Genomic DNA, 27,623 nt, shown 5'->3' with positions numbered 1-27,623 from the left:
CCCAAAAGTTTACTATAGTCACATAGAAAACCTGTCCTTTTAAAGCTATGGCTAAAAAAGCAAGGGATGAAGGCGTAGGTGTAAGGGAATCCAACCTACTGCCAACGAAGCAGGCATTGGTCCATCAATTTTCCGTCATTTACTCAGTCAATAAAAACAGAAGCAAGACATCTCTCAGAAGTTTTGATTATTTCACCTCAAGAGTGAAATATATGAAGCTTTATTGCTTAATTAGCAATGCTCACTACAATCCAAAAGTATTTCGTGCAAGAGTAGAAACTGCAGACACGTGCCTGACACTAATTTACAATCTCATGGCCACCGCTGGAGCTCCACGCTTCTCTTCTCCTCACTTCTCACACACACTTGCCAAGGAGACTCCCTGTACACCCTGCCCAAAACATCCTAGCAAACCTTAGCAAGTCCATGAATCTGCGGCCTTCAATTCTTTCCTGGGTTTAGTGATACTTTCCTTTGTCTGCACTAAGGCTGGTTAGCAAAAGAAGCGTTAAACTCCTTGTTTTTTCCTGACACAATCTGTCTATGCTGTGTTAAACTACATTATGCAACAGGGTAGGCAGAGATTTAAGGGATATGCTGACACTCACAGCCTCACGTGCCCATCCAAAATGAGACTGGCATTAAATACATTCATAATCACCCTTGCTTGAAAAGGATGAAAAACGGAAAGCTGCATTTCCCCCAATTAGGGTATGCTGCCATTGCTAGCAAAAAGTGGTTTCCCTTAGAGTACTAAAAGCTCTTGTTCTGATTTCCTCCCTTATGACCTTTATTTTTCTTAATAGCATCACTTTATAAATCCTTGGCTATGATTGAATCGAATCAATGTAAACAGATTTAGTTATAAGTTTACTACAACACGGAAAATTGTCTTACATTGCTCTAACCAGAACAAAAGCTATTAAATGAGCTATGCATTATGATACCTGATTTCTGATTTTACTTCTCCGTCTCACCCAAATCTCAAGGGAGGAGAAATGCATTTGCCTCCCCTAGAAAGATTTTGAAGTGTCCATCTAATCTTCTTCCTCCTTTAATGTGCAAGCTGAATTAGACCAAAAAAGGGCCCGCTTGACTGCTGTAGTCTGCGACCAAAAACATGAACAAAAGCAGTAAGCTGCAAGTAGTTATATACTAAGATATAGCAATGTATTTATTTTGTTTTGGAGGAAAAAATCTGGATGGGGAGACCAACTTGAACATCACTGGAGCTCCAGTTTACCACAGACAGCACCGCAGGAAGCTGTCAGCCATCTGTGCTCTTACAGCTCACCTGCAGGACAACCTAACCGAGCTGCATACTGCTTCGTGCTCTGCTTCGTGACACAGGCAGGGAAGGAGCCCTTTTTCTGACGGGCCTCTTCCTGCAGGAAAGACCAGACAAACTTTCTTAACCAAGCTCAAGCCTGACAAGCAGCTTCTGCAGGCACGCTCTGTCACTGGGAAGACACAGCAGGCAGAACTCACACACTGCCTCCCTCCTCACTGCACGTTTACCTCTGAAGTGACCTCTCGCTCTTTTTCCATATGTGGAAATTAAAAAGAGAAGATTGAGGGGTCAGTCCCCAGGAGCATCAGGATTAGAGCATGCGGGATCCCTGCCCAGCACCTGTACCACATCACCGGACTCGTGTCCTTCACGTACGCACACCAACGCTACCAACAACGGGCAAACGTGTACAAATAAAGCTCTACTGACCGTATTACCTCGCCGAGTTTTGTATTTTACAAGGCTTAACAAATGCTGAATATCCCTGACACAGCCGTCGCGTTGGGAATATCAAGGCCGGAGAAGTGAAAACGAGAACCCAGAAGCCACACACGCAGCAAAATCACGCAGAGCTTTCTCCTCTGCCCCGATGATAGGCGGAAACTCACCTTCCCATCCGGGGAAGGTCCAAAGTTGGCAAACACTTTCATTCAGGAAAGTGAAAGGAAGGAGGGAAAGCTCAATCTCTAAATTTCTGAACTGGAGTTCGGCAGCTCGCTTCAGCGAGGCCAAGTGACATTTCGTTTCAACCTCCTCGAGTGTTTCCGAGCCACCCTCAGGTACCTGGGGCCCTGACGGCAAGGCCGGCAGCGAGCCAGGCAGCTGCAGGAATCTGGGAGCCTGGGCTTCAAAGCAGCCGGGCTTGGCAGAGAGCCTGGAGCCACGAAACCCGGGCGGGCAGGGAGCTGTGAGCCCCAACCTCTGCCTCCTGGTCGGCTCCGAAGCTGAGGAACTACGGGGGTCAGCTGGCGGGGAGGGGAAAAAAAATAGGAAAGAAAGAAGAATGGTGCGATTCCTATCAAACTTTCAGCATGGCAATCGCTGGTTACAGGAACATATGAGCCAAATGTGTGCTTTTTGAGAGCCATGAGACAACAGGGCCCACTTTGCCTGGAGAAACACCTCGTGTAAACGCCAGCAGAATCCGGAGGAGCAGCAGCGAGACCTCCCCTGCCCCTCCCGAGCTACAAGGAGCCCCCACGTCCCCACCACCCACCCCTCACCCCTCACCCGCCTCCCCACAGCCCCTCAGCCCCCCGACCCCCTCCCCATGCCGGCGGGGGCAGCCCCACTCACGGAACTTGGAGGTGGAGGCGTTGATGTTGATGGCGGCGGCGATGGCCCCGGCGCCGGGCGCGGCCGCCCCCCTGTGCGCTGCCTCGGCCGGCCCGGCCAGCGGCGGGGACCCCCTCAGCAGCCTGTCCCCGAGCAGGTGCCGCTCGTAGCCGCCGCCGGAGCCCCAGTTGTTGTGGTTCTGGTCGTCCATCGCGGCTTCTCCTCCTCCTCCTCCTCCTCCTCCTCCTCCTCCGCCGCCGCCGCCTTCCTCCTCCATGCTCTCCTCCTCCTCCTCCATTTGGCCGCGCTCAGCGCCCGCCGCCCATGGGGGCCGCTCTCGGCTCCGGGCACGGCCCGCGGGGGCCCGGCCGCGTAGTGAGGAGAGGAGAGGAGAGGAGCTGAGCAGGGCAGGGCGACAATTTGCGACAGACCAGGCTCCAGCGGGCAGGCTGGGAAGTGTAGTTCCTATGGAGGGGTGGCCCCGCCGCCATCAGAGGGTGGGGAAGGGGAGGAGGCGGCCTCAGCGCTGGGGGCGGTCCCGGCCGCCCCTCAGCCGGGACGAGGCCTGGCCGAGGGTGGTTGTGTTGTCCCGAGCTCGCTTATATTTATAATAACGAATAAATTGTCTCCTTTCCTTCAAGTGTAAATGTTCCAGGGCTTGTTTATGCTCGCAGTCGAAGGTTCTGGCTGCTTTCGTGGATGAAACGACACCAGGAGATGTGTTTTTTTTACTGAAAATGGACTGCTACTGTGTGGGTTTTCGCTTTTCCCTGCAAAGCAACACGAATAAAGTTGTTAAAAGCAGAGGTGTCCACTCTATTTTACCATGTCACAAAGTTTTCCTGTTTCATGACAGCAGGTGCCATTGATTTCACTGCGCATCGGAACAGTGCTCTTTTTGAGTTGAATTTGAACCCAATTTGTCCCCACTGCATTCTTTACATTTACGTTTCACCTAACAGTATTTTCCTCAGTTATAAAGATCTACCTCTGTGACCACCAGAGCTTTGTTCATACCAATACGCAGTGCTCGGGGACCGAAGGCTGCCTTGGTGCACCACACATAGAGCCCAGGTGAGGGATTCACACTCCTGTTGTGGTGCTTGACCTGTTGCTGCCTGCAACTTAAACACAACTGGAAAAAGGACAGGATTTTGTTGTTTCTGTTCGTCACTTTTGCTGCATCTTTTGCTGAGGAGGATGTGTGATAGCGTGCAAATATCAGTGGAGTCACTTACAGTTAATATTAAACTTTGAAAGCTAAAGCAGCAAACCATTTTTAGCTTAGCTACGTGTTGTAATTTTCTGATAATTACAAAGAAACACGAGTAAGGTTTGCATATCTTCACTGCGTCAAGAAAGACGTGTTTGTGCTCTCAACCTGCAAAGCAACTCCGTTGTAGCCTCCTACTCATCCACTTCCACTGATCTCAGCAGCTGCACTCAGGTTGCCAGTATTTAAGAACACTGTGACCTGAGGAGAAATCAGGAACTTATCAGTAGTTTTTATCTTGATTAATTTCAGAAACTCTCATGTTAACATCTAAGAGCAGTAAGAAAAGGCAAGACAAACACAGTATTTTTCAATTCTACTATTTTTTATATTCTGTTTCATAGCCTCGTGTTGCACACACCTGTTATTGTTGCTGTCTCTGTAACTTACTGGCCAGCTTGGGTCTTTTAATTTTCTTTGCCATGATCTTTAAAGGTACATTTCCTTTGTAATCCATTTCACAATGTTCCTTGCACCATGACTACACTCACTGCACTTCCTTGTGGCAGAAGTCCAAAAAAGCTTGGGGAGTACTTCACTATGGCGTTCTCTGTGTAGCCTCCTCTGTTGCCTTATGCAACGAGCTGTCTCATCTTACAAATTAAACAAGGAGCTCTTTCTTTCCTCCCATACAGCAAGTGGCAAGCTGAAACAGTAATCTGTGGCTCATGCTATTTAAACACGACTGCATGCCGATAAAGGCACTGTCAAATATTTCATCATTAACGAAGCACCTGGTTTTGCATGCGCTTCAGACTTGTCCGTATGGTTTCCTTTTTTCCTCGTCAGTGTGTGAAAGTTTGAGTTAGGCTTAAATATGATCTTTGCAAAATTATATTTTGCAATACCACAACTATAATTATTAAGTATATAAGTATAATTATTCGGTATTAATTGAGAACACCACATACAAATGCAGTTTTGATAAGAGCTTCCAGAGCATCTTCACATCTCCACAAAATCCCTGGAGATGTGTGACTTGTATATATTGTAATTAGCTCATTGGTAGACTGTTAGTACTTTAGCACACAAAGCAACATGCTGATGTCAGATTTGCAACAACACTTTTATTTCAAACTCCTGAATCCATATTTAATTATCTAGATGAGTATCTGCTTCAGCTTCTCTTCTTTCCTTCTCTTGTTTGTTTTCTTTTTTCTTTCCTCTCGTGGAGGTAGCAGGTAAATGTTATATGAAGCCTATTAATAAAGGATATACACAATGCTTCCTGCTATTAATGATTAACAGTATAAGATGAATACAATTTTTATTTTAAAATAACCCATTTTTTTCCTAATTTCCCAAGTGCACAGCCCACTGAAGTCAATAGGAAAATTTTCATTGATTTAAATGGGATTTCAATCAAGTCCTAACACAGCAGGTAAAATGCTTTCCAGATTTATAGCTCTGGCTCTAAACACCATAGGAAAAAGGAAGATAATTCTGAAAAGAAGTAAATACAAATGCTAAGCAGATCCTTAAACAGTGCTCTGTCAGGAGAAGCATGAAATGTTGTTCTTTCCATGGCAAATAAGATAGCCCTGTGCAGAATACTGATGGAGGATGGACAAGGGAGGTTCAAGTGCCTGTTATTTTTGAGACGTATTTTGGCAGTGTCCAGGAGGTGACCTGCTCAGGCTCAGTGAACCACTCGTCCCTCTGAAGCCTGGCAGTCTGTGGCAGTCCCCTTCCAGCAGTGACTAGCACTTAGGGCAAGCTGATCAGTGTACAGTTTTCGAGCAAGTGCAGGCTACATAAGGCAGGCTATGGAGAGTTGACCCTTAGCATTTCTTTGACTATATACAGACTGCAAACACATCCGTCTCATTATATTACAATCTCGTAGCTTGTGGGATAAGGCCTTGAGAACTAAAGGCATTTTATGATTTAATGACACATTTTATCAGCAGTATTGATTTCTGAGCAGGAAGGAAACACGGCACAAGCTGAAATCAACTGCACAAAGAGAAATCATCCTTGCCATCTCCCACAGGCAGAAGAAATCTAAAGAAGCAGCATATTTTAGAAGTAAAGAAATCCCAGCTGCGCACTCCCCATAGAGCAGGGGCGTGCTGATGCCCAGTACCAGCTGTGGTGGGGGAGAGAAGCACCCGCCCTCCATGTAGCCAGGGAACAGCAGTGTGCAAGCTGCTGGTCACAGCCAGACACAGTGCTTCAGGGCATTTATTTGTCCTTTCTACCCCTGTGATGTATAAGAAACATACATAGGTATGTTCCTGTTGCACAGAGCAAAACAGAAATTCATAGAGGAAAATATTTGCACGTCACATTAAGTATTAGTGGAAGATGCTAATTCAAGAGAAATTAAATGAAACTTCAGATTATCGGGGACAAACAGGAAGAGACAAGTGGTTTCATCCCTGTGTTGTGCCAGAGTCAAAAAATATCCCCCTGAAACTCCAAAAAAGTCATAGAGGACACACTGTGCTCTGCTTGTGGCTACCCTGGGGGTATATGCAAAACCTCCGTGGGATAATTTGTACAAGGGTAAATGGAAAACTTATGTATTAGGTTTATGTGTGTACCTGCTTATGTCCTTCAGCACATAAGGCTGTGTTCCTCCTCTCCAGACACAACGAGATCAGGATCCAGAACTGCGTGAAGCTGTTTATAATGCAGATATACCTCCCAGCCAGCTCCCTTTTCTCTGCCCAGCCGCCAGTGTCAGCAACGTATTTAAAGCACAGTGACTGCTGAGATTTTTCCTACTTCTCCACTAGTGGTCACCTTCCCTGCATGATATGTTCTTGATGGCCGGGCCCTGCATGCACTAATAGGCCTTAATTACCCTGACCAGCCTCACCTTGCACCCTCACCCCACAAACTCTCTGCCCTTTTGTCCAGGAGCTCAGGACTGATGGTTCAGCCCTTCCCTGTGCTGTTTTGTGTCCTGTTACCTCTCACTGCCAGGTCTCCCTGTGTTACCTTCCCTCTAAAACTATTAGACAGAATTATTTGAAGGTCTGTGTTGCTCAGCTCCTGGATGTGAGGACAGCTCTGGGTTCAGCCCATGGGAACAGGCAGGAAAAAGACTGAAGAAAAGCAGAAAGATGGATGGTGAATGTATCCCGTCATTTTACAGCCCATGTATTTTGCCCATTGGATTCATTTTTACAGCACTGATACAAAGCACAATTCTTTTAGCATAATCACACTGAAAGCATTTTTGTGGCATGTGATACAAGTTAATCCTTCTTACTGTGGACATGCCTAGACTATTCGGCCCCATAAGTCAATATCAAAAGGAACACACTCTTAAAAAATAAAGCCTATTGGCTATTATTGATTTGGTTGTTTCTTGAGTCTTTCATCAGCCAGTCCAAAAAGTGTGGTTAAAACCCTTGGACCAAGGGACTGTGTGTCTCCGGGCCATTGCCATCCAGAGCTCCCAGGACAGCACAGCACACCATTTTCCCATGTAACAGGCTTAGGCTCTTCATCAGCACTGGTGAATTCAACACAGCAAAAGAGGGCAGAGGACATTTCACTGAGGCTGTTTTTTATGGCGTTAGATGTCAGCACGCTCCCCCGGGGCAGGCGGCGCTGTGCAGGTCATTACCCACACAAGTGCATCCAGTGGCACATACTTATAGGGTATCATTTGGCGATAAACACGACAGCCCCAGTTTTATTAAGGCAAAAGGAAGAAGCAAAACAGCATGTAAATTTTCTGCCGTTTCATCATGTTTTCTCATTTGACTTGCTCCATTATCTCCTGGTAATCTTCTGCCATCCTACGTCTCTGCGCATGTGTGCAGGCTATTGTAAGCCCTCTAAAAGCACACCATTTATCAAACAAGTGCTCCTTGACTAAAAGCAAAATGAAACTCAAGGCTTCTCAGAGCAATTTGTTTATTGTGTCATTAAGTATTTCATTTCTTTTCTCCAATGTATTCAGAGAATATGCATGAGTCTGTGAAAACTTCAGCTCCAGTTAAACAAAGCTAAATAATAGAATACATCACATAATGGTTTCTGAGAATCTGACGACGCTTTTTTTTTTTTTTTATTGCACTAATTTCTTTATGATTTAAATCTTGATCCAGGTATCCAGGTTCCCCTTTCCACTTCGTAACCTGAGAATTCAAATACAAAGATGTGTTGGGTATAAAAGCACAACAATTTTAGTAATTTTTTTTTTTTTTTTAAAAAAAAGAAAAGGATTTTCTTAATAGTGAGCAACTTGTTTTTTAAAGGGACATTACCAATACAGGTAGGCATAAATATATGTATGGGAGTTTTATAGACTGTCCCCAGTTATGTGTAACAGCAGCATTGTGCTGGTTACAAAGAACCATCCATGTAACAAAACATTCTGGTTTGATTTTTTTGCAAAATAATAATTAATAATAATAATCATAACAACAACAACAATAATAATAACAATTTAAAAATAATAATAATAGAAAAAAAAAAAACAAAAAAAAAAAACAACAAAACAACAACAAAAAAAAAAAAACACAGTATAAACATTGATGGGCAGATCATCCTGCAAAGTGAACTGTCATTCGCCTAGAGGTGGAGCCAGTCATCTGCAGGGCTGAAGCACGGAGGAATGATGTTTTGTGAGAAAAAAGCAGGAAAACTGAAATACTCGAAGTCAGATATTTTCTCGAGTAACGGCTGTATGTGTGTGATCACTAGTAGTGAGTGGCAGATTACTGGGGGTTTAGGATACCTTGTGATAGCCACAAGACAATTTTTGGGAAAGGAGACTGAGGGAGTGGAAGGAGGATGGAACAAGAATTGCACAAGAAAAGCAGTGCATAAAGGGGAGGAGAACAACTATGAGCTCCACTACAGAGTAATGCTTTGCTGCCTTCTGATGATTAGTCCTGCAAAATGCTTTTAAGCTTCAGGCAGCGCTTCTCTTGCTGTTTCAAAAATAAGTCTTTCTAGGAGATTTCAATCAGATAGTAGGAAAGCTTTCCCCATCACAGTTTTTTTGTTTGCTGTCACATCTAAGACATTCTTGGAAATAATTTGGGCACTGCGTATCCAGCTGGCCTGAACCATCAGCATGCAGCAACAGAGCTGGCGCCTAGTCTTTGTTTTGTATTAGATAGGGGATATCAACTTCCTCATTCTTTGTATTTTCTCTGGAAACAGAAAAACAGCATCCATAGTTCCCCCTGCTGGAAAATAATGCATTCACCAGGTCTAAGTTTTAAGCCGGATCGCCGTCTTTCCATAAATATGAGAAGCAGGGAAATATCAGTCCATTAAAACTTTCAATTTCAATAAGCTGACATGCTGGGGAAGGCTTTAATGAGTCTCTTTTTGGTTATCACAGTTACTGCCTGGTTTCTTGCTTTGCTTTTAATCGAGTACCTAAAGGAAGCTCTACCCACGTACCCTGTGGATCTGGTGCTGCTTCCCACTTTCCATTCTGCATTGGTCAGGGTCAGATCCCTTCCAAGATCTCAGCAGGCCAAATTGTCCCCTTTTGGAAATACTTCAGGGAGAAAGGAATAATACAAATGCAAGAGGTTTTACAGACAAACTTAAATCAGAAATAAGAAGTGTGAGAGATTTTTTGTGTTCTTAGCAAAGGAACAAAGCCACAGGCAGACACCAGCCTCTAGCCCACATGATTACTGTTATTACCAGAGCAGCAAGAGGCCCTGTCTTAATCAAACTTCACAGTCAGTGCTCCATCCTCATTCCCCCAAATCAACCCAGTGCTTTGGCATCATTCACCAATTAAAATCTCGTCCTGCCTGGTTTCCTTGCTCAGTCCTCTCTAATCTTCTCCTTACTTCAGCCATTTCTTCCCTTCAGCCTGACTTTACCCACCCAAGTTCTGTTTGTGTCCCAAGCCTAACTTGCGCTCCTCCCACCTCCATTCCTGTCAGTCATATAAGCTCAGCACAGCAAACCAGAAGGTCAACTTCAAAGAGAGTCTTTGATTTCTCTCCCAGCTCACTACGTTATATCCTTCCTTTACCTGTTTTCTGGGGCACAGTGCCATCCCCCTGCAATGAGAACCGAAGGAGAAGGAGGCTTTTAAAGGATTCCTAAAACTCCAGTACCCTTCAAATGTCATCTTCTGGTGCTACAAAAAATATCTGATCCATTCATGTTGTGGTTGTGCCATGGTAATAAGCAACATTAACAGATTACCCTTCAGGACAAGTAGTTTCTCTGCTCCTGTCCTTCCTCCAAGCTGCTCCTGACATTTTATTTCTAAGTCAGAGCCCTATTCACTTGGTTTTGTAGAGATGTTCTTTGAAGTCAAAGCAGAATTCAAAGACAATACTCTTTCATCTTAATACAGTAAAAGAAAAAAAAAATGTGTTTTTCTGTTAAACAGCAATTTCTAAGTCATATTTCCTTCTAGGGCAACTTTTGTTGGCAGAATTATAGTGGCAGCAGAGCTATCATAGCATTCCTGATGCTTTACATTGCAAACTCTACAAGTTTTACATATGCTTAAGCCTAGAACAGAGGGACTTAGCTCTTAAACAGCTTAATTCATTGGTGCAATTTCTTTGATATACACCAGCTAAAAATGCTGGATCCAAAGATCAAAGTCAAAAAGAAGATGCTACAAAACAACAAAGTGAATGGAAAACAATGCAGGAGCAAAGATAAACAAAACAAGCTTTATTTACAGAGAATAATAGGGCATGGGAAAATAAACAAATCACTTCTCCTTATGTGTATTCATTACTGAGGCTTCAGGCATGTGAAAATTTTACTACAACACTCACTGCTGTAATGCATAATTAAGAAAAGCACAAGGAAGGCTTCTTATTACAGGAAGAAATCTCAGCTGAATTTAACCAATTTTTCATATAACTTTCTTCAATACTTCTCTGTTGAGGTGTAATGAGAATTACCATATTGTAGGTGAGCTTTTATGTGTTTTCTTATCAAAGAAGTTAATTTCCATTAAAAAAAAAAAAAAAAAAAAAAAAAAAAAGTAAATAAATCACTAAGGAGGAATTGGCAGAATTACACCAAATTATATATTTAGCAATCTGTTACTTAAAAGTAAATAAAAATTTAAATAAAATAAAATAAAATAAAATAAAATAAAATAAAATAAAATAAAATAAAATAAAATAAAATAAAATAAAATAAAATAAAATAAAATAAAAAGTCAGTAAGTAGCTTCTCTAGTCGGGTAGCTTCAGAGACAGAAAACGACTCTAAGTTCCCTTTAAATGCTTCTTCTGTAAGCAAAATAGGTAAAGAAAAGCCTGTGTGACAAAAATCAGGGGAATTAGGTCAGCTTCTGGACACACCCGACAGTGCAAATGCAGCACATCTCTAACCTATACAATACCAAAATCATTTAACGTGGTTGTTTTCAGGTCAATTTTCCATCACCCACCTTTTTTTTTTCCCACCAGAGGCCAGAAATAGCACCTCATAATTTATCTTCTATGTCAGGCTTTGTAGCAGCTTTCCCCTCTTGAGCCACTGAACGCAGTTTACTGCATCTGCTTTCCATATACACACTAGGATCATATTTTGTCTATTGCATTCACCTGTCAAATATTGTTTAAGAGAACATGCTTCAGATAATGCTAGGAAAGGCTACATCCACAAGACTATCCTCCCTTGTGCTTATAATCCAGTGTGTTCACGAACTGCTGGGAAAAGCTCACAGAACTTCATCAACCTGCAACATGTTGCGATGGGCTGATGCTGCTAATTTGCATTGATGAGTTGGATGTCAGAAACTGGTTGGCTGGTAAATTTATAAGTTCAAAATAGACAGTTCCCTTGGACCCAAACATTCCAAATTTCTTCAGATAAATAAATAAAGGTGGTATCGTGACCTCTCTGGGAAATCTCTAGTGTGTCCCCAGAGCCTTCCCCAGTTCCCAGGTCGGGGGAATCCCCTCCATGTTCTGGCTCTTCAGAGGTGAGACTCAGGCGTGACAAGCCTGTGTCCCTCCCTGTCGTGACCTTGGTGCCCTGCTTTATCCAGGAACAAAAATTGGTTTCACAAGTCAAAAGAGAATGGCTTTTGGGCAGGTGCATGTTGTGGGCAGTCAGGAGCAGGCCCAGGGCCCAGGGCTCTAGATGAGGCCATGCTCTAGCAACGTGGCTTCTCTGTGCTATTTCCTCAGTAGCTGTGGACAAGATAAAAAGAACAGCTCAGGTGATAGGAGCGTTCTCCTGAAGTTGAATCACACTGAACCAGGTTATTTATCTGTTTCCACACCCTCGCGGTTCGGAAGCAACAGACTGACAATTCCCATATCAATGCGTGCAGTGAGACTCAAGTCAATGGCGACTGGCGCCCGGCGGTTTGTATACTTTTATGTCAGTATCTGCCTCTTCATCTTTCAAAAAGCAGAAAGAGCAGCCAGTCCGAGCAGGAATTCAGCTGTCTTCATGATAAAAAGAGAAGAGTTCCCTTGAAGAGGTAAGTATTCAGCCTCTGCTTTGTTCAGCACCACCTCCTGAATAGCAGGAATTAGATTTGAAAGGTATGCTCTTTCGAGCAGCTCTTGAATAGGAAAAAACTATAGAAGACTGCACGTTTTTACAAAGAAAGAATGTGCTCTTCTCCACTTACTGATCCCTTGCTCAAAGAGCACAGAAATCACCTGCTGCAGGTGCCAGAGTAGGAGAACAAAACAAAACATAAAAAGAAAAATGGATATTCTGGTAGCTATGGAGAGGCTACGAGAAAAAAATCTAGGTCACTGAAAACAGGCAAAGCACAGGAAATGTTTTCTATTTCCACTCCCCTCCCCTCTCTACTCCCCCCAAAGCATAAATAGTTCTGTGCTGTGATTCACTGGAAAGCTTCTCCTTCCCTGCTGAATATTGAAAGAGAATATAATTGCTTTTTCCACATACCAATGATGATGAGAGAGACCAAGGTACATTTTCTACATAAATGTAAAAGCATATTTACAAAAAGCAATATTTCATTCATTAAAATCACTCCTGCAGGAGCTGGAGAGCTTCTAGCAGAAGTGACATCATCTCAGAACAAGTAATGAAAGGAAGACAGGAAAATAGAAATCACCTCCTCTTACTTTTTTACAACAAAGCCTACTTTGCAGCTTAACAAAATCTGCCTTTTATTTTCTCATAGTAGTTGCAGATTTGTTGAAATACCAGCCTACAGCTTGTATGTACCTATACCTATATATAATATTAATATATTTCTATATATACCCTACATATATAATCATAATAAAATTATTTTTCCATTATTCCAGCTGTGACCATATCAGTTCCTACTGAAATATTTCATCTTTTATAATCCTTTGCATTTTGAGGGTTTAGATTTAAACAATATTGGACTAAATTTATACTTGTCGGACTGATGCACACTTGTTACACCACTGCAATCAACAAACAGAAAAAGATTAGGCTTCAGGGATAATTTTTCAACAATGAACGTATGTAATTAGGGGTTGTGGCCAGTGAAGGGAGCAGTGGACTCTCTGTTACAAGCTTCTTCACTTAGTAAACCTGTCAGCGGGTGATGCATGCTGGCTCACAACACAGAGGTCCTTTCCAGCTCTGAAAACCTGTAGAAGTGCTCTCTGCTGATAACGTCCTCTCCACATGCACTCTTGCACACAGGATCAGCAGCAGACCTCCTAGACCTCCCAGGCGTTCATTCCAGGAGACCTTGCATCACGTTAAATCCCAGAACTCTCATGCAACTAAAATAATGGTGTGCCCTTGGTCAACAGCCATTTGCTCATTGTCAGCTCACTCCCTGTGAGAAAGGCACCACCCAGCAGCAGAACTATTGCACAGGGATACACAGCTGGAAGAGGAAAGTGATAAAAGTCAACCTGTACTTGTTTTTTTAAAACACCAAACACTCACGGAGCCAGAGAGATGTCCCTTTGCCTAGGATACACCTAGCTGTACAGCAAATGCAACACATCAATTGCTGATGTTATCAAAGGAAATAGCATTTCCAGCCACATGGGAAATATGTCAGCAAAACAAATGGATTCAAATAAACAGCAGCAGAAGGCACATAGAAATATTGATTCATGGCTTTTCATCCGCTGTCCTTTTCAAATGGTCCCTTTCCAGCACTCAAGCTGCTGTGATAAATGCCTCCTCCCCTTCCTGTATTCTTCACTATTGAGAATACACTTTGTGTGATTTTTTTTTTGAGCAGGGAGAAAATAATAGAGGAGGAAAAAAAAAAAATAGAAAAAATAGAGGGACCTATACTCCTTAGTGATTCTGGTTTTGAGCCATTAGTTTGCCCTGCTGTATCAGTCACTGCTTTGCACATCTCCCTAATACAACAATGGTTGATTTGTATCAAGGAGCTTCTCTGTAAAGGCAAGGTGTTTAAGAAAAATACTGAATAAGCGTCATTAAGAGAAGAATATCAGTAGGAATGCATCAAAGGAAACAAGATCAAAATCACTCTAAAGTGAGCAACTGCAGCAACTGGAAAAGTCCTTCCCATGCAGACAGGTCACTTATTCAAGCCCAGCCTAAATCAAAAGTGAAAATTAGTCCTCTGTAGCTGCGGAGAAAAGAGATGAGAGGTCTCTTTACTGCTTGACAGACAGCCCCACCATGAAAACAATTACTGTCAGTTCTAGCAAAGGACAACACAAGGTTGTAGTTTCAGCTAATTCGTTCAAAACATCTGTGAGAAAAAAAAAAAATGTTATGTTCATTTTTTGATTTAAACCCACTTCCACAAGCACATTTGTGGCACCTAACACCAGAAGCACAGAAAGGATGTACAAATGGCTTTTGTGAGCTGCTGCTCTGTGAATGGACAAACCGAGCAATAGCAGAGACCTAGGGCAGCCTCAGAAACTTGTGCTCAGGGGCAGCTGCAGGGCTACCAGCAGAAGTGCCCTCTCCTGCTGTCCCATCCAGCCACCCCCAGGGAGCACAGCTTTCTTTGGCATTTGCAAGCAGACAGGGTTTTAGCAATGCCACCGATGTCAGCTCTTCACAGAAACATTACCTGAGGCTTAAATTAGCGTAAGCGTTTGAGGAGTGCCATCAAAACCTTACAGCTCCCCTTCAGCACACCTCATGGCCTGGCTTCTTGAAGCAGAGCCCTGCTGCCCATGTGAGTCTTCCCAGGCAAGACAATTCATCTTCAAAACAGAGGCAGCAAAGAGACATTGCTGGGCTAGTCCCTGCACCCAGCTCAACAACTCGACAGTCGATACAGGAAGGCAATCCTATAGCAGGGAAGGAACGCACTGCTTATCCACACACACTCTAGTTGCCCTTTTTTACAGCCATAAAAATGTCACTGTGATGGCATGAATAACCGCCCTGATGAATTTCAGGAGTTTCAACACATCCTTTAAAAGCAGAAATCATTAGCAAGTATCTGTCTGGCCACTGACAGCTGAAACAGTGAGAAGACCGATCATTTAATAACAGTTAAGGTTAAATATATTCCTGCAGTTTATCATCATTCACTCTCCCTAAATGTGTGACATGAAGAAGTAAACGCTGAGAAGGACGCTGTGAATTACCCGGCGTGGCAGATACAGCCATCAGCAGTGAGCTTTAACATCAAATCAATTTAACACAGGAATGTGACAAACAACACCAGGGGATCATCATATGGCATTAAAGTTCCCATAATATCAGCCTCTCATGTATGCAATATATTGGAGGCAGCTCTTCAGTAGGCTGTAATGACCCACCCGCCACTGCAGTGATATATGCACTGTATATTAAAGAAATAAAACAGGAATTATGCATACTTTTTTTTTTTTTTTTTTTTTTTTTTTTTTTTTTTCCTTATTCAGACACGGCTTCCTGCAGGCTGAGGAGGATTTTGTGTGAGGACAGACAGACAGCTCGGTCCTGCTCCTGGCTTTGTATAGACACATCCTAGGCAGCTCATAGCCTTGTCCACCATTTCTTCTACAACCGATCTGATATTTCCTGGTGGAAACACTAGCTGTGCTTTATTCAATTCCCCATCCAAAGCTTTAGAGGGCTTTCAGCAGAAGGGGAAAAAGGACTGATCTAAGTTAAACACCATTTGTCATACAATGTTTTTAAGCCTGTTTCTCTTCAGTATGTTTCCTGACAGCTCAGCCCAGCCAGCCTGGAAGCCCTGCCCAAGCAAGTGTACTTCTAAGGCCAAGCTGAATCAGCTTCCAAGAAAACACCTCGGTGAGCCTAGCCCAGCTACGCGGAGAGGCACTGTGGCATCGTACCACAGATGGGTGGCCCCATCTCATCTCACTACAAATACATGCAAGGTTTGGGTCTCCAGAAGGCTGCCTGGTCTTTTTGTGTGGTTATAGGTGATTCCATGTACTCACCAGCTTTTCAAGAAAAGAAAATAGCAATACCCGTGGCCCGTTTTGGTGCTTACTCCATTCTACCTGCAAACTAGGGAGTAAAGACCCAGTGGAGCAGAAATCCCCACAGTGTGAGGACCTTGTGTCACTTCATGCAGAAGGATGATGAAGGAAAGGAGAGGACACGAATCCAGAAAGATGAGATGTGTTTAGAAAACTGCACTATTACCATGAAATAACTGGCTGTTCCTTTCCCAGTTCTCTATTCCAAGGCTAACTTTGGCTCAGGAGCGAGCCAAACTTAACTGTAACTTTAACTGTCTCTTTAACTGCCACCCACCAAAACACACGCTTTTTTCCCGAATCCATGCCCCATTCCTAATTCCGGGGATGAAGCTGGAAGAGTGAAGTTTGCCACAGCTCCCAGGTCAGAGCCTTGCACACCCCCTGCTGGTTACAGCAGCTGGTGGGTGCTCTCCCTCATCTACGAGCTACCTCGTTCAAGCAAAGAATCAGGGAAATTAAACTGTAACTTGCAACTCAACACGGCTTTTACATTGGAATGCCAGTGCACAATAACAAGGCAAAAATAACAGCTATGTCTGTCACCTCTGCAACAGCAGGCAGCTTCTTGGTCCAAGTTTCCTGTGCAGCCATTTATAGCAGCACAGAGCAGGTGGAAGCCGTTGCCATTCTGATCTGGCAGCGTTTTACACCCACTCTGAATCAGTGTAAATCTCTATAAAGAGGTACAGTGTAGGAGAGCCAAACATATAGCACAGTTTCCTTGCGATGAGCATTTGGGATCAGCTAGTTTCCTTGCTTACCACTGCATACCTGTAAATAAAATGAGTCTGAGTGGCCAAATGCAATTTGGAAATGCTCTGGAGTGCTGACAGAACAGAGGTATCGGTTTCGGTATGAACAGGCGGCCAGCTGCAGCACAGGGCCGGAGCAGGTGAAAATCCCAGCTCTGGGCTGCACATCACCTTCCAGTCAGCTCACCTTTCCGAGGTTGTCTCCCACTCCGGGGAGGGAGAGAGGCAAATTCACTCTTCTCGTTCCCACCAAATTTGCATCTGCCATTCAGAATCTATGTTTTCTTATTACAGAGCTGACAAAGTGACAGCGATAATTAATCTTACTGTGTACGGAGCTGATTGATATCAAGCAGAATTAAACTACTGTAATCAGGTTAGGCAGCTGCAGATGTGTGAAGTGCTACACTTTATCAAATTCTGCAGGCATGCAATTTGATTCTGCGTAACAAGAAAGAACAAAACTATCAAGATAGTGGATAGCCAATAACATAGAATTTCATAAATGCATTTTTTTTTTAGCTCTTAAAAAGTGCCACACTTGCCAGCTATACACAAGGTGCCACGACATGTTAATACTGGTATATCAGTATTGTCGAAGTAGGCTTCACTGGATGTGCTCTGAGTTCAAATCAACATGGGCACACACAGACTGGTCGTGAGACAGCAGATCTTCAGAGCTGAAGGCTCCTTGACTTAGATAACAGGAGTAAACGTGCAGATCTATAAGGATGTGAAGTGGTGCTGCTGAGGGGGACGCTGAAATAGAAGCCAGACTCAACAAGGACAATCTCTCTGTCAAAGCCTTTCAGTGATCGATGTCAGCTGCCATCGCAGGGAGAGGAGGGAAAGCCACAACATGAATATTTGATTAAATTAGGCCGACCTGAAGCCTCTGCCAGAGCGTGTGATGCAACGTGTTTTCTCTGGGACACAGGGTTTTTTTTTCACAATGGATTACATCTTTGTCTTGCTTCACCGGTTTCTGTTTCTTCCTGAGCTGGACGCTTTTGGCTCTCGTAATAAAAGGCAGGGCTTGTCAGTGCTGGAGACTCCTGGCCTCCCCTGCCAGCTCCGCAGCAGTCCCGGCCCTCCTCAGCGTGCTTCCCACCAAGCCCTCGTGGCAATGCTGAGCAACGAGCTGAGCTCTCAACAGCCAGCAGAGCTGCTGCATCCTACAGGACTACGTGCTCACAGGTTGTTGTTTGATACACCTTGTGTAGCTGAGGCAGACAGCCTAGGGACTGTCTATACAAAATTTACTAACCCCTTGGCATTCATTCCCTTTTTACTCAAGATGCTTTACATTTAACCCAGATAATAAATCTCCTGTACTGGATCTTGTTCTTCTTTCCCTGTAGAGAACTACAGGGCTACACTCTTCCAGGCACTACATGCTCTTAACACATCACTCCCAGCATGGCTGCTTGTTTGCAGAGGCTCACCTGTAGAGAATAGCTTATTTTCATTAGCATCCTGGCCTAGGGTTCAGTACAGATCCTGAACCTGAGAGGCATACCCCAACCTGCCTGCTTCATCTCCCGTTTCAAAGATTTTTTCCAGACTAGCCAGTCCTTTATGGCAGGTGCCACCAGAATTGGAGGGCTCTGGTGCTGAAACTCCACCGACCGTGCTGCCAAGCACATCGCCTTGCCCCAAACATACAACCACAAAGCAGGATGTGCCCACCTGTCCTCCTGACCCTCTTCCCTCACAGCATGGAAGCAGACATTTCTAATTCACTGAGGCAACAAAAAATTGTGAGTAGAAGTGGGTCAGACATGAAACTCCTGTCCTCCCTAAGGATAATTTCCTCCCTAAGCTCCCTAAACTGTGCCTGGCAACATTACTGCATGTGTTTCTACCTGTGAGAGAAATATGCTAGTGCTGGAAGAGGCCTTCTAGGTTGCTGGGACTCACTCCTGCTCTCAGAAATAGCTCTTCCATGTAAAATTGCTCATAAATTGATCAAACTCTCTCCTTAAACTAATTAAGCCTGTAGCATCTGTTGCAGTGCCTTACTCCTCTAATGCCTAAAAGCTCTCTGCCAGTTTCCAGCCGCTGTTCATTTTGCAGCTGGTTTATACTCATTTGCTCTGTTTACCTCCTATCAATTCCATTGAGCGACTCCTTGACCTCATATTATTTAGTGTTTCATTGTGCTCCTTCATGCTCCAACACCAACAAGAGTAAATGCAAAAACAGTAGAACACATTCAGAGAAAAAGGAAGAATCACACAGCTCTAACCAATTATGCAGGGATGGGGCAAACGTAGGTAACAGCCCACAGCTCTTGCTTGATGGAAGGTCATTTTTCATTCATGCTTCTCCCTTCTCTCCAATTAATAGCATCTCCCTTCCAAAGACTACCAGACTGGACAGCACACAAAAGCAGGTAAAAGAGAGACAACGCTCTTAAAATCAAGCAGCTTCATCTTTGTGAAACATTCCAGGTTTGACTTTCTTGGCTTTCAGAGCACTTGTTTTCAACACCTCCTCTTTCAATAACCAAGAATCAAACTTTCCAAAGTCTTTCATGGAAAAGCTCCTAAAATGTATCGCATAATGGCCTTTCATATAAATAGAACCGAGGCAATGGAAAACATCTTCTGGGGCAACAAGCAAAGAGGTAGCTTAACACAGAGCCATTGCAGGCCCAGGCTTTCTGTTGCTAACAACAGAAAGTTTATTTAACTGACATAGGACTGGAAAATTGACCAGAAAATGTTATAAAATATTCCAGCTTATCTGAGAGCAAACGTAACAGCCTCATATACAGTTGTACCACCCTTTCTAAGCTAAAAACAAACAGAAGTATAATGATGAAATCCACAAGCACAAAACCATGAGGAAGTCCTGACTATGACCATGAGGCATTTAAGTATCTACAGATACCTAACTTGGTTTCAGATGAATTCTTGCGAACAGGTCAAACCCCTTTCCTTCCTATGTTTAAAAATGTTTGAGAATTTTTGAGGTTACACTGAAAAACTCAAAAATTGATTTTTTAATTTTTTTTAAAGAACAACCAGCTAGCAGTCTCTTTATTGGACCAGATTCTAGCCTCTTGTGTTTGAAGCTACTGCTGGTTTGCACCAACACAAGGTGTTCAGGAGCAAAGTGAACAGGGACAAGGCCACTGTGACTGCTCACTTCCCTTGAGGACAAGGGGGTGCCAGGGCTCTGGGAGCCCAGCAGAACTGGGTACTGGTTCTGCACACATTGTCCCAGTTTCTCAATGAGCTGGCACTACTGATGAGCTGCTGGAGTGCAGGATCAGACCTTACTTATTCCCAAAAGAACAGGGAATAAAACAGTGCAGGCTTGGTCAACTGACCTAGTTCACAGATTCCAGTGTTTACACTGGAAAACACAGTGTTGCTGGTGGAGGTTTTTTGTTTGGTTGGTTGTGGTTGTTGTTGTTGTTGTTTCTTCCTGATAAAAACATACCAGACCATTCATTTTCACATTTTCAGAACGTATTTTTTTCTATATCAAAGAAATGTTTGGGCCAACACAATCTTTTTTGGCTTTTTATTTTATGTATCTGAGGGAAAATTAAAAACTTGGGGAGGGGGTTGAGAGGGAGATCAATCCACAAACATTTTCCTCACACATTCTTAGCTTGGTCAGCAAACCAAAAAATCAATTCTTCACTCATTTCTAATGCTCAGGGTCACTAAACGTGAAACACATTCTTTTCCAGTTAGTCATTCCTCATAAAAGGCATGAAACTCCATGGACAAATGGCTTTAGTGTAGATTTGAAGACGCACAAATTAAAATTAAACCAGTGTCCATCAGCTCCTTTTCCCCACAAAAGGTGAGTATTGAAGGGGAATGATTTTCTAGAAGCTAGTGCACATGTGGGTTAAATTGTTCCATGGGTGTTATGATGACTATGTTATGTTCAGCATAAATAGCATTTTACTATAGTGGCTTCTACACAGAGAAAGGAATTGGACATATTTCAGTGAAACATTTTGTTAATCACCACTATTTTCGGGTTAGTTTAATCGATAGAAAAATGAATGCTCTCAATGTACAATTTTCTTTCATTCCTCCCTTCACAGAAGGGGCACTTACACTCTCGTAGAGAGGAAGACAGCAGTGTGAGCAGATCCCCTATGTGCCCACCACTCTGGAAAGCCAGCAGATGCTGGGGGGATGGAGATGTAGCGACAGACACAGGCCCTGGGCCTCCTGACCACCAGCTCTCAGACCCAACTAGTTCATGAGCTCCTTCTGCTCATTGTCTGGGGCAGCCCAGCTCTTTGTGTGGGACTTGGACAGGTCAATATTGCCAACATGGGTAGGGATGCAAACCCATCAATGAGCAATGCTGGTCCTGAGGCTATGGCATGGCTATTCCACAGCAGATCCACAGACTTCTGCCCTGCAAAGTGCCAGAGGCATTATCCAAGGACATCAAGGACAAGGAAAGGGTCAGGGATGTCATCCAGGGATGTCATCCAGGGACTTCATGCCTCCCTCCATTTGAGTGTCTCATGTATTCTAGGAGTAATTCCCATGCCTCCTAATACTAGGAGGTATGGGGCAGGCATTACTCCTGGGAGTTTAAGAGGGGCAGGGAGCCTGGCTCTACTCTTGCTTTAGCCCAGCCCGCAGAGCACTCACCCTGCAGCTTGCTCCCTCTGGGGCATCCTGCAGCTGAGCAGTGATTTTTCCTTACCCACAGGCACGCACACATACTCAGAACAAAGCTGGAGTTGTAACTCCATTGTCCAGCTTTGTCGCAGCTGTCACTAGTTTGGGAAAAAGTCATGAAACTCCTCTTCCATTTTGAGCTAACCACCGAGCAGCGTGTTAATTTTCTGGGTCAGCATCCTAGGATTTTCCTTTTCCTAGCATGCTGTTCAGCACTCTCCACTCTTTGACATCATGTACAACTTCTATAGCAAGAGCGAGCTTAATCCTCTCTGAAGTAATTTCTTTCTTCTTTTACGACTGGAGCCCTGGACAGTCTGTTATGCTTCAGCCCCAGCGCTATATTTAACTCAGCCATCTTGTTCATTCTTCATCTCAACTACAGCTTGGCTAAAAGGAAAAAAATGCAGTCATGAATAAAATACCAGGAAGAAAGTCAAATTGTTCAACATGCTTTTAGGCAAATCACAGCATCCTGGAAAGAAAGTGGTTTTCTGCTATGTTCTTCATGCTGCTTAGGAAGGATTTCCATACAGCTTACTGCTCAGGGGTGAAGTACAAAAGAGTTAAAAAGATACATCCTGAAGAACATAAGAAATGGGACAGAACTGGAAACAGATTTCACTACGCTGTACATAGCTCAATGCTCTTCATGTTAATTCTGACAGCCTTTTCAGAAGTGCATGCTCATTTTCTTATATCCACAGGATGCAGCCACAACACGATGAAGAAAAGACCGTGAATTAGGGCTGCCTTATTCTGACATTGATCATATGGTTGTCCTGTCTCATCTAGATCATGTGCATACAGCCTTCACCATCTCAAGGAATGACCCCAGTACACAATATTCACAGCCCTGAAACGTCTTAAGAGCAAGAATGAGGTGTGCTAGGTTTTTGTCTCAGCACCAACCTTCAGCGTCTCTATAGTTTTTTAATAATGTTTTGCTTATCTTCAACATAGGCACATTTTCCTGAGGCATGTAATGCTCTCCTCAGAGACAGGTGCTCTCCTCAGCTTTGTCAGGTGTCTGTGCATAAAAGGAGGCTCCTGCCTACAAACAAAGGTACATGAATGTAAATAGTTAGTAAGATGGTAGATTCAGATAACTTTTTAATGATCTGGGGGCAAAAGTTGCCAATTCTGCCTCCCTTCAGCTGGCTTTCTAAAGATGACATTTTTATTTTCTGTTTAGCCTGAGCACTCACAACTGAGAAGCTTCAGGGTTTAGCCTTTAAAACGTTGGTGTGATTGACAACCCACAGAGCAGACACCTGCAGGCACACATGCTTACAACATAAATGTTCGGAGAAGTCTACATGAGCACAAATGTAATGTGCTGAAAAAGTTCATCAGCAGCGATAATTTGGTAACAATCTGCTCCGTTTCATACTTTTCTCTTGGTGACAGCACAAACTCATGCAAATCTGCGACGTGTTCCCAGCAATAGAAGGGGCTCATGTACACATTGGCAGTAAATGAGGAATTTGTCTTTCAGACCTAGAAACAAGTGAACTTCAAACCCACCCACAAAAGCATGGCACATGCATTAACAAAGTTTCTACTCCCCGTGTACCAAGCAAGAACTGCTTTTCCCTGAACCTTTCTGCCTGTTCCCCAAACCTGGAATCGATGCCAAAGCCACTGATCAGAGAAAAGCACTAATGCATTTGTTTACTGGCCAGTTAAAGGAAGAGCAAACTCCTTTCACATTTTACACTTCAGATCGGTCTGCCAAATGAACCAGGAAAAAGATGAGCTGGGAGAAATTGAAGCCTTTAGCCTGTGACATCCTGCTCTCAGCAGGGATTTCTGTTGCAGACAGATGCTCCGTATCCCCAAGCCCTCTTTATGGCCATGCTTCCAACCACCGCAGAGCGGCTGTTCTCCCCTGCACCCGTGGCTGCAGAGGGACCTGCCAGGAGAGGATGCTGCCAGCCACCACCCAGTGGCCAGGGAAGTCTTGCCTGTTTCCAGACCCCGTGATAAATAAGGGAGGTGTGGGAAGGCCAGTTGCTTTGCACCAGCCGGCCAGGAGGTTGGAGGAAGGCCAACCTCCTCATTGTTCCATGAGGCTGCTCACAAAGACTCTTTTTTTCATTGTTTTGCATCCTTTTTGTTCCACCAGACCCACTCTAAATAGGCATTTCCTTCGCTATTAATGAAATCTGCTTCAATTTCAAAAGTTCTGTTTGCAGGCTGTAATCTCAGTCCCAGTCCAATTTAAATATCTGTTGTTTTGGTGGTGGACTTCTGGACTACATCCCTCCAGCTCAATGCCAGAAACATAACGGAGGAAATTTCCCCCACCGTTAGAAGCCATCTGGTTACGCCGCTCTGAAAAGTGAGACAGATAAGGAGCTGTATGATACCCGTGTAAGGCAATTTGCTGGCCTGTTTATCATACCTGACTCTGGGGTGCACAGCTTTATTTTGATTTGATAAAAAGCAAAGCGGTACAGCTGCAGCACGCTGCTGCTTCACTAAGCCGACAGATGGGCATCACTGCAAGGAAGCCACATGGCATTTTTTTGTTAAACTCAGCTCATTAGGTTTTATCTGCAATATGTTGCTGTATTGGCAGAAAACCTTTCGGCAAGCAGAAACATTAGCCAAAGTTTGTCAACAGATATCGGAAAGATGCGATCGTGTCAGGATGTGTGCTGGGGCAGGGCTGTGGTCTGGTTACTTTGAAGTGCTCGGCAGTCTGCACTTCAAACTTCCTTCAGTTCGCCCCATAATTTGTGCCGTAATGGTAGTCCTGACTAGCATATTAATAGCACTGCTATTCACAGCTTGCAATTGTCGGTGTGTCTCAAGACAATTCACAAATCGCGTCATCTGAATAGGTGCAGAAAGTTTGCCAGCAAAACCTGGAGAGTGGGAAGTTTTCCTTGCAGATAACAAAAACCTAGATACCCAAATGTCTTTAGAACTGAAAAGTGCCTTTCAGAGTTGAGAACCATGTCTGCTTTTACAGGCTGTGTTACTCGGCAATGTTTTGAGTTGTAAGCAATCCTTTCCTGTCTTAGGTCACTGGTTCAATTCCAGCAGGGCAGCTTAACTTTCTCCGAGAGGAAAGAAGTTAAGTTCCATGTGTTAATAGGAGCTTCAGCAACAGATGGGTAAATTTACTATTTGGAAAGCTAACTGAAGTATTTTCAATCCACAGAAGAAATACCAGACACTTTGGAAGGCCTCTCCTCAAGGCAGGGAACTGCTCAGGGTGATGGCAGGCATCTCCATTCTGCTGGTATGGGAGACCCAGCCCAGGTCAGAGTCAGGGGCTAGGAGCAATCCCTGCCTCTTGGACAAACCAACGTGCACCAAGTTACTGAAGGCCATTCAGTCAGCCAGGAAGCCACCATGTCAGCATTTTAGCCCAAATCCCAAGTGGGTTTTTGAAGCAATTGCCCTGCCTATCCTCGCCCTCCGTGACATCCATTGGATGAAATTAAACCTCAAGATCAGCTGCAGTAATACCTCCCCCAAAATCACACCGTATGGACATCAGGGCCTCAGTACATTTCAGCCTCCACACCTGCAGCACTGAACTACTTGCTAATGCAAATGCATTGAAGAATCTCTCTTATTTCAACTCACCGGTGGTTTCATTTATTTCAAACTCAAATCAAATCAACCTCAACTAAAATCTAATAACTCCAGCTTAAACCAAAGTGGGAATATCCACATACTTTTCTTGTTACTCTGCATGTGCCATTCAAATATGATGCCTTAAATTAACCCAACCAACTCTGCCTCTAACTGTAACCGTAGTATCTGTAAAAGAAAATATTTTTCAGCAAGGCAGAGGGTTGAGCTATGTTTTCCATTAGTGGAAAATGTGATCACATTCAGAGATACTCGGTATTTTTATACTGGCTCTTATTTTTAGCTGTTGCTGTATTACAGCAGTGCCCATTATCTTGCTATAATTAAAGGTCACTGTTCCTGTTACTATCTATAGCTATAAAACTTCGTGGTAGGCTGTCACATCTTGACCCTAAATTAATAGATGTATCTTAGATCACATATTTCGCCTTGCTTCAGTAGCCTAGCCAGCACGCATGTAATACCCTCCAGCTCTCAGCCTTTTTAGGAGCATGTCTGAAAGGTGTTGCCAAGGGGTGAGATCGCCCTGCCTGTGGGGGATGCAGCCCTGCCATCACTGGTGTCAGCCACTGGGGAGCAAGGAGCACACAAGCTCCCACTTCAGAGAACGTGCCACTGCTTTGCTTGAGTCATGAGCCCGTGGTCTCCCTCTCTGCATGCCCACAGCCTGGCAGCAGCAGTGGTTGTCTTTATTTTCACTTGAGAGCACAAAGCACACCATCCATCTCCAGGAGACACTGCTGGGGGTGGCCCGGGGAGCTGCTGCCTACCCACAGCAGCGGTACCTGAGCAAAATAAGTTCAGGGAATCACTGGCTTACACCAAAATCCCTTTTGGGTAGATTTGCCTTTTTGGTTAATTTCTACAGAGCATCAAGCAAAGTCAAATGCTAACCCGTAAGTAAAGTTCACTGGCATTTTTGTAGTTCAAATAAAGAATACCTTGGATGTATTGCCAGCTTGCTGTGCCCTTACTTCTGCTGCTGTGCAGCCAGAGATTATTTTACAAAGGGTAAAATGGAGTCCGTGAAAGCAAAAGGTGGTTTCATGTGTAGAAATGAATAGATATAAAGTTTGCTATACGCTTTTCGGCCTTTTTGTGGTCATAATGATCTGAACCTCATAACTGGCACTGCACAGAGACTACAAAACAAGAGAAACATTTTTCTCTCTGAAATAGTCCTGTTTCCCAGCAGTCCATAACTTCTGCCAGTTTCAACACCAGATGCTGTCCTCCATCTCAAGCACTGGATGTTTTTCTGTCCTTTTAAACTTCAATCTTTCTGTTAAAAATATATATATATATCTAGTCACACATGAAAGAGCTAAGCTCCATGGTAATTGAACAGCAGAGATTCTGTACTCCAAATTCTGCCTGAGAGCTTGTGTGGATATTGCCTTTCAAGGGCAGAAAGGGGAATGGCTTCTCCTGATAACCATTGTACACAGAGACACAACAGGAAAAAAGCAAAGGGCTATCAGCATGGTGGGAGGCAATGGGAAGAAGAGATGGCAGGCTCAGATTTGGAGCAACACCCCCAGGTTTTAGCTGAGACAGGGTCTGTATAAAACATTAAGTCTCAACTCTGCTGAAAGTAAGAAAAATCTCCTGGAATCGAAGTGGCAATTGATATTCATGAAAATGTATGAGATTAATGTACTCACTTGGCACTGCCCTTCAACCTTATAATGAAAGCAGTCAGGTCTGCGAAGAGATGGCAGAGGACGAAGAGGAGCAGGCAAGGAGAGAATGGGGCAGACAGACACATTTCCATTATATAGATTTTATACATTTGCTGGCCAAATGCTGGCCTCATTTACGCCAGGTAACACTGAGGTTACAGACAATTGACCCTGCTGACCTGAGCCACTAACTTACCCCAAATCTCTGCTGTTACAAAGCATGCACCTGTAACAAGCCACTCCACAGGACGTTTTCCTGATCCTAGGAGAACTGCCCTGGTGGTTTGCTGCTTGGCTTTAGGGAAGGGGCACAAGACAAAAAGGACTGAGCCCTCTGTCAGATTTCGTGCAGCCATGCTCAGTGCTGCAGTGCAAACACCAGGCAGAAGGGGCTCTGGAGCTTGGGTGTTTTGGTACAACTTTAGGGCACACTGCATTGTGCCACAGGAGATAAAGGCCCCCCAGGCTGCAGCTTTTGACAGTTTTGTTCCCATTACTTCCTCCCTCAGTCCTACCACCTAGCAGCCCTAGGTGCTAAATCCTCATCAGGCTGCACCTTGCGGAGAACATCCTTCAGACCCTGAAAGTCTGCCGTTGGGGCTGCCTTCCTCTATGCATCCAAAGGCCAAGGCCTTTAGCAAGCAGTTGGGATGGGTTCACTCAGCAGGAGCTCCCTCTTTCTTAGCCAGGAGTGTCTTCTTCACACTAATCCTTCTCCTGACCATCTCCTTTTCTGAAATAC

The 27,623-nt window shown here is 44.0% G+C and overlaps 1 protein-coding gene across 2 annotated transcripts in view; it reads right to left on the bottom strand.

Annotated features, from left to right (window-relative positions):
* The window catches only part of CACUL1 (CDK2 associated cullin domain 1), a 45,497-nt gene extending 42,450 nt beyond the window's left edge, over positions 1 to 3,047 (bottom strand). The window contains exon 1 of one of the 2 annotated variants that reach the window (XM_082765187.1): positions 2,588 to 3,047. In XM_082765187.1, the coding sequence (XP_082621313.1) occupies positions 2,588 to 2,864 (277 nt within the window). In that variant the 5' untranslated portion in view covers positions 2,865 to 3,047. The remainder of the gene's footprint in view (positions 1 to 2,587) is intronic. The other variant, XM_082765186.1, reaches the window with a different exon arrangement.
* Positions 3,048 to 27,623: the final 24,576 nt, after the last annotated feature.

Source organism: Aythya marila (genome assembly GCF_965140915.1).
Source record: "Aythya marila genome assembly, chromosome: 7".
Classification (NCBI taxonomy): Eukaryota; Metazoa; Chordata; class Aves; order Anseriformes; family Anatidae; genus Aythya; species Aythya marila.
Note: the sequence above shows the minus strand (reverse complement) of the source record. Positions and strands in the feature narration are given on the sequence as shown.